Here is a 7,992-nt window from a genome sequence, read left to right as displayed (position 1 = left end):
TACTGATGACAGCAGAAGGGAAAGGGGGGGGGGGGGGGGAGAAAGAAAGAAAGCCCCTCTCTTCTAACAGTCGGTCATGCCCCAGTGCTCTTGGCAACAACAGGCCCAGGGGTAGCTGTGTGTCCGCGGGGCGGCTGCTCCCTGCGTGCCCTATATATTGGCTGCTTGGCTCTCATTTTGCGCCCGGCGGCGCCGTGAGCCCCCCGTCAGCGGTTCTGGGACAGGGCTTTATGAAAAGCTTTGAAGGAGGGCCCGAACAAAGGGGTGTCCCTATGTTTAGATGAGATAACGTAAGCAACCGCTTTTCTGCTTGGGCGACGCGGGACAAAGAGCCACCTCCTGAATACAGGGAAGGGACGGGACCACTGCCGCCAACGGGGGAAGAAAAAAAACAAAAAAACAGGGAGATCCCAACGAGATTCTGTATGGTAATTATTTATTATTTTGGAGGGGTGGGAGGGGAAGAAAGAGAGTGTAGCAGAGTGATTCTTTTCAGGGAACAAAGACGGAATTGGTGGCGATGTCCTTAGAGGACTTTAACATGGTGATTAATGATGACTCCCTGGGAGCCAAGAGCACTTTGTTAATGAGAGTATGAGACAGCCGAAATCAGAGAGAGAGACCCAACGTGAACCATACACCACAGGGAGCTGAAACTTTAGTTACAAGGCAAGCAGAAAGAGAACACCAAGGGGGTGGGGGAAGTGATCCTTTCAAAAATGGCCACTCTTCATTTAAGTTAAAAAAAGAAAAGCAAAAAAAAAAAGGATATGTTTTCGTCTGGCACTAATCTCATTCCCAGACACTTCCGCCCCAAATGCTCAGAAGGTCAGGTGGGCACCAACGCATCAAACTTGACCTTTCGTTTACAAAACAAGGACTGGGAGAATCTGACGGTCGTATAGCCATTGGCTTAATCGGCTTAATCGACCGACCAATCATGTCCCACAACACCTCCCCCCAGTGCTTTGCGAACCACGCATTTCTGATTTGGAGCCAAGCCTCGTGGTTGTGTGATACGCTGAAATCAAATAAAGTGAATTGAATTCCCTCTCACTCAAGGCCAGGTTTGAGTCCTTATTCCCGGCATATATTGCTCTGTGTGCGCAATAGCCTGGGCACAAGGTCAGCCTGGCACGAACACAACCAGTAGCACTGTTGTGGGGTAATGCTTGGCAGTTTGTGATACATACAGTCTATATCCTCGAATATGGTCATCTTGTGGCAAGTTGGTAGAGCATTGTGCTAACAAAGCTTAGGTTGTGGGTTCGATTCCTGCTGCGACCATATATATTGAAAAATGTATGCACTCACTGCAAAGTAAGTCGCTTTGGATAAAAGCGTCAGCTAAAATGGCATATATAAATATGTGGACAGGTGGTCCCCACTTTTCTCCCTGCCCCTATCTCCCTTCCTAGTCCCACTGCCCCTTATCCTGCACCCAGTGTGTGTCTCCCCCGCCCCCCCATGCCTCTCTCCCTGTCTCTCCTTGCCCTCCGGCCGGTGTGCCAGTGTGCCCGTACCTGGTCGTGGCTGGCTTGGAGGGAGCTCCCGATGCCATGGAACGTCATCTGCACAGGTGAGAGGGTCAGGTAGGTCATGAACTCTTTACCGCTCTGCCCGTCGCTGTACTGAACCTGTAGGAGAGAGAGACACAAACGCGCACACACACACACGCACGCACACACACACACGCACACACACACACACACACACACACACAATCATGTCATATACAGTAGATATGGAATGTCAGCAAAACTCCAGAAAACAGGCGTCTCTATTGTGTAACTGTTCTCACACACATTTTTTTTCAGAGCTCGGTCAAACTGTGCCGGCGAGTAAATCTATTGCCATCAAAGAGCGTAATTATGTCAGTTTGTGGCCAATTTCCCTTCCAGGATGGCAGAGGTGGGAGGGTAGGGGGTAGGGGGGGGGTTGATGACATCATAGGCGACCCCTCATCCTGAGAGGTTAACTACGCAAGCATTCCTGAGAGCTGCGCAATCAAGGCTGTTATGACATGATGTTCCTCAGGGACACTGGTTCTGGGATCCAAGGCTTGGGTAATAGTGCCTGTCTGGCCTAGTTCTGCCGGCCAGTGTGTGTGTGTGTGTGTGTATGTGTGTGTGTGTGTGTGTGCGTGCGTGTGCGTGCGTGTGCGTGCGTGTGTGACAGTGTTTGCCTGGCCTACTTCTGCTCAGGACAGCTGCAGGCCCCTCTGATGGTACAAACACCCTGACTGAGAACGAGAGGAGAGATGGAGAGAGACAGAGTGAGTGAATAGGAATGCATCTGTTGCTTTTAAAAACTGGACCCATCCCAAACTCTTCCTTAAAATGGAACATCTTCTATAACAGTGATAGAGAATAGATAATGAAGGACATTCATCAAAGTGACACACCATCTACCACCTGCTTTAGAAAACCAAGAAGAAGACCCCCATTAGTGGATGGTTACATACTTCACACTCAGGATGAGCATAAGATGCATGTCACTTTTGATAGGGGATAAGTGGAGGCGAGGCTATAGTCAGTATGTGCATGTCCAAAAGTGTTTGTGTGCTTGTCAGTGTGTGTTCTTACGTGTATGCGCTTTTTTACTCTGTGTGTGTGTGTGTGTGTGTGTGTGTGTGCAGACGGATGTATATGATCTGTGACTGAAGGCTTCCAGAGCGACTGTTGTGTGTCTCTGTGTGAGTTATGGTCATAAGTGGAGGAGCAGCAGGGCCCTTGGGCCTGCCAGACACATGGAAACCTGCCCATAAAGAGGCAGACGCATCCACCCATAGATACACACACACACGCACGCGCGCGCGCACGCACACACACACACACACACACACACACACACACACACACACACACACACACACACACACACACACACACACACACACACACACACACACACACACACACACACACACACACACACACACACACACACACACACACACACACACACACACACACAGACACCACACACCCACCTACCCACTTTATCGTCACAGACATACACACAGACTCACACATAGATCTTGTGAGTGCGGTGGACACCTGTTGATAGGGAGATAGGTCTGTAGTGATAAAGTGTGGAATGCTATCTGTTATGTGTATGAATGATGAGCTGGGTCAGCTGAGCTCTGGATATAGCCCTGTGACAAGTTAATCTACCATAAATTTCCCCAGGCTTCTGCCATAAAACCCAACCACTTTACTTGACCAAATAAGGGAGACGTTTGGTTAGGCTTTTTCCGCAAACTGACTAATTTAACAGGTATCTTTCTTCCTACTAAAACAGCAACCTGTATGAAATGGAGCCCTGCACACAGCTGGTGTGGCTGTGTGTGTGTGTGTGTGTGTGTGTGTGTGTGTGTGTGTGTGTGTTACATGTATGAAGGCTATGATCCTGTGTGCTTGAGTATCTGTACTGTATGTGGAGTCCTGTGTGTGTGTGTGTGTGTATGTGTATGTGTATGTGCGTGTGTGCTGGTCCTTTGTGCTTACTCATTAAAGCAGGATAAAGGTCCATAGACTGGGCTGTGATGTATTGTGTAATCATGGTGTCTGGTTTGCAGACTCTAGTTGGTCTATCCATTGCTAGCTGTCAGACCCCCAGCCGAGGGTGAGGCCCCTCAGACCAGTAAACACACACACACACACACACACACACACACACACACACACACACACACACACACACACACACACACACACACACACACACACACACACACACACACACACACACACACACACACACACACACACACACACACACACACACACACACACACCCCAAGGTACTCGGCAACAGGGTACTGCCTCTGGTTAGCACTGCAAATCATGGAAACAAGAAATACTGCAGTGTGTGTGTGTGTGTGTATGTGCCACTTGCATTGTAGGGTAGAAGCCACTAGTACAGCCTTGTAGCGAAATCACAGTCAAAAACACTCTGAAAAGCCAATACTTCTTTTGTTGACATTATGTCGATATTGAAGCTGCCTCCCGGGATTGAAAACATCAATTGAAGGAAACAATGTTTACTATGTGTGTTGCCATCGAATGACCAGCGACTTCAGAACAGCAACAGCAAGCAGTGCAACAGCAGGCATTCCATCTCAATTTTTGAAATTCTATTGCACTGCCGCTATCTCTCTCTCTCTCTCTCTCTCACACACACACACACACACACGCACGCACACACACACGCACACACGCACATTCTCAATGTGTGTGTGAGAGCTAGGCATTCTAAACAAGCCTAACTAATCATCCCAGGTCTCCTCAGCAGCAGCCACTAATCCACTTCCTCTGGACACAAAGGAGGAGGGGGTTATGCAAGGCCCTGTGATTGATCCACCTCACTACCATGGAACGACCTCTGACACCTGGCTCTAAATCTGGGAGCTCTTCTTCAGGCTCCCTTGATACACACACACACACACACACACACACACACACACACACACAACAGCGCGCACACACAGGCGTGCGCGCGCGCACACACACACACACACACACACAAAGTGTAGATCATTGGAATTGGTTAAACACCCCTTCTTCTCCAACCTTATGAAGAATACTCCATCTTTCTCAACCTTCCATAGCTTCACATGTCTAGGTCACAGGGTGTGGGGAGGGTCCATACCTCATGACCTAGATATAACAAAACAGAAACGTAACTCTCAATAAACCGAGCACCTCACCGGAGAAACCGTGGCATTGTTAGCGTAAAGTTAATTAGAAGGCCCAGCCAACCCTCTTCAGCAGGTCCTCCAGGGTGAAGTGTACTTTAACGATGTTGTTCCAACCCTTCACTTTTCTCCTGCAGTTGAAAGGCTCGGCACACACAACAAGCCCACCGCTTCCTCAAACTCTCTGAGAGGGGCTGAAGGAGTACAAAGGAGCTAACCTAGACCCCGAAATAACCTGTCAAGGGGCTGGAATGAAAGAGACTGATGGAATTTACTACGGGCCCAAAGCAGCCCAGAGACAAGGTGTAGTGGGGTTTGTCCAGAACAACATCTGTCTTAAAAAAGAGCACATGGTAATGTTATAATGTGACAGAACCATTTGGAGATGCAAACATGCATTCTCGTTGGGTGGGAAACAGGAGGAAAGTCTATTTTCAACTATTTTGTTTAGAGTAGGACCCTGGTCTATGGATACAAATGCTTCCTTCCCGAACTGTTCTTTGTAGCTACAATGACTAGTTTGATGACCATAAATTAGTTACTCATTTGTACATTACAACAGCAGATACGGTACATAAAACATTAACAATGACTGAATTGTTTTCGATTGTGTTCTCATTCATTATTAAACTCAAGCACTAAAGTGTGTGTGTGTGCGTGCGTGCGTGTGTGTGCGTGCGTGTGTGTGCGTGCGTATGAGCTCAGAGCACAGCTAGAATCCAACAACTGCTGTTAAAACTGGGCCACAGAGTTCCTGAGAACATCCCTTTCTCTGAAGATAAGGAACAGCACTGTTTATATTCCAGACCCGGTGCCAGGTGAACACACCCTCAACTCCCAATACTGAGAACGGTACGCTGGCATCCACTACTACCAAGTACAATATAGCTGAATGATTACCATCCAGTTACACTACACTTACAGTGCACAAGGGGCTGTCAAAGTAAAAGAGGCCAGATTTATCGTATTAGGCCTTGCATATTCGCTGACGCACCCCGTTGTGTTTGACAATCTAAATAACGGTTCTCTGCCAAGCCTGGCACTTGCTGATGGCGGATGGATGGAATTTGATTTAAAGGTTTACAAATGGGCTTGACTGTGGTATAATAACATCATCACTCTGTTTCGCCACACAGGCGCAAACACACACACCACACGTAGAGATACAAACACACACAACACACACACACACACACAAACACAGACACAAAGACACAAACACCACACATAGAGATACAAACACACACAACACGCACACACACACAGACACAGAGACACAGACACAAACACACACAAGAAGCACACACACACAGACACACACGCGCACACGCAGAGGGCCACCATGTAGCAAGGAGACTGTGCGCCGAGCCAGCGCAGCATCAACTGTCTGATTTATACCACCGACAAAACTTGTTTTCAAAAATCGCTGTTCACACAAATACGCCACAGAGAGCAGCTGGAAGCTATCAGAGTGCCACGGAAATCAAACGCGGAGGGATTATCACTTCTAAAATGTATTTTCTAACGTAAATCCCTGCATAAACATAGGGAAGGGAATGGGATGAGGGCAAGAGTGATGGAAACAAACCGTTAAGAGTCTTTGACTGAGGGAAAACGTTTGATGTTGATATTGAGTGAGGAGAGAGAGAGAGAGAGAAAAAGAGAGAGTGTGTGTGTGTGAGAGAGAGAGAGAGAGAGAGATGAAGTGAGAGAGAGATTGTGTGTTTGCGTGTGAGTGAGAGAGAAAGATAGATAGAGAGAGAGAGAGAGAGAGAGAGAGAGAGAGAGAGGGGGTGTGTGTGTGTGAGAGAGAGAGAGAGAGAGAGAGACAGAGAGAGTGTAAACCCAGCCAGACAGACAGGGCACGAGGTGCCGCCAACGCCATATGAAGTGTTTTCTCCTCCGCAGCCAAAGAAGCCAGAGAAGAAATGAAGAAGAAGCAGAAGCAGAAGCAGAAGAAGAACAAACAATAAGAAAGCGGCAGAGACATCACGGGAACCGTTTTAGGGGCGCAGATGTTAGAAACATACATCAACAATCAGCCCCACGGTTGGGCTACTCTTTTCATTAACATGGGATTTACAACGTGACGGTGTAAAAAGCCCGTTCCAATAAAGCAGAAACTGGTCTTTCCTCCTCTAAGCCCATCGGTATAGGATAGCCTCCATCGATGGCTATCTCCCCTGTTATTGCCTATGGATTCAGCAGGTGGACATGTCAGATAGCATCACGCTGATGCGCTCCATGTGTTGCCCCCCGACAGCGCGGTCTATGACGTCCGTGTTCACTGGTATGCGGTACGGCTAATGTGAGGTGCAGCTTGTCTCCCATCTGATCAACCCCGGTTGTGTGTTTAACCTTGTCTTTTACAGACACAGACACACACACACATACGGATGTGCGTGCAAACACCCCCCCCCCCTCCCCGCCCCCCAGGCTTGTATCGTATCTGATCGACCCCTAACCTGGTGTGCATCTAATCTCCTCTTCCCCTTGAGAGTAGAAATACACTTTCTGTGTTCCCCCACAACTATGCAGGCTCATACTAATCTCCATGCATTACAAGAGAAGCAGTTCTCTCATATTTTCCATCAACACTTTGAATCATAAGGGACCACTTTCCCCATTTAATAGGCAATTAAAAGTCCTGTAATTTTCACACTCCGAAAGGTGCTACTTTCATATTAGTTGCCAAAACTACAGGCATCATTTCACAATTCAGGTGCTTACAGTGCAGTATACCACCCAAAACAACTAGGCAGTTTAGAAACAAGCTCAAGTTATGCTGAAACAATGTCTTCTCCAAATAAGTGGAAGATGACGCTGAGTACTAATTTTGTGTTCCTCCTCCTAACGGTAAAGGTTAGCATTTGCATTAGGTACACTGATTCCTAGATCACCACTTTTTCAACTTCTTCAGCATCTCTTGTCCCAAAACATTTCTCAGTGTCCGTCCACTAAACTAGGCTAGCCTGCAGTGAACAGTATAACTCACACTAGGAACCAATGAACCAAACCTTTCACCCTCTCTCTCCTCCATCAACACTAGGGATGCAACTATATGAACATATGAACAAAATATACGTTTTTTATTTATTTGTATATTTGTACTGTGGCGTAAAATAAAACATATTTTGCTTTTGATGATGCTTTTCAATGTACACAAATTCAATCATACAACTACAATGTGATGGAACAACTTTTTTTCTATACAAAATTATGATCAAAACAATGATGTGGCATATACAGTCACCAAGCACTTCATCAGGAACACTATACTAATACTGGGTAGG

At 47.2% G+C, this 7,992-nt stretch overlaps 1 protein-coding gene across 4 annotated transcripts in view; it reads right to left on the bottom strand.

Annotated features, from left to right (window-relative positions):
* The window catches only part of stau2 (staufen double-stranded RNA binding protein 2), a 72,553-nt gene that overhangs the window by 23,832 nt on the left and 40,729 nt on the right, over positions 1-7,992 (bottom strand). For all 4 annotated transcript variants that reach the window (XM_083668974.1, XM_083668975.1, XM_083668976.1 and 1 more), the window contains exon 13: positions 1,524-1,637. In XM_083668974.1, the coding sequence (XP_083525100.1) occupies positions 1,524-1,637 (114 nt within the window). The remainder of the gene's footprint in view (positions 1-1,523; positions 1,638-7,992) is intronic.

This window comes from Argentina silus, assembly GCF_951799395.1.
Source record: "Argentina silus genome assembly, chromosome: 1".
In the NCBI taxonomy this organism is placed as follows: Eukaryota; Metazoa; Chordata; class Actinopteri; order Argentiniformes; family Argentinidae; genus Argentina; species Argentina silus.
The sequence above is the reverse complement of the archived record's forward strand: the minus strand, read 5'-3'. Positions and strand labels throughout refer to the sequence as shown.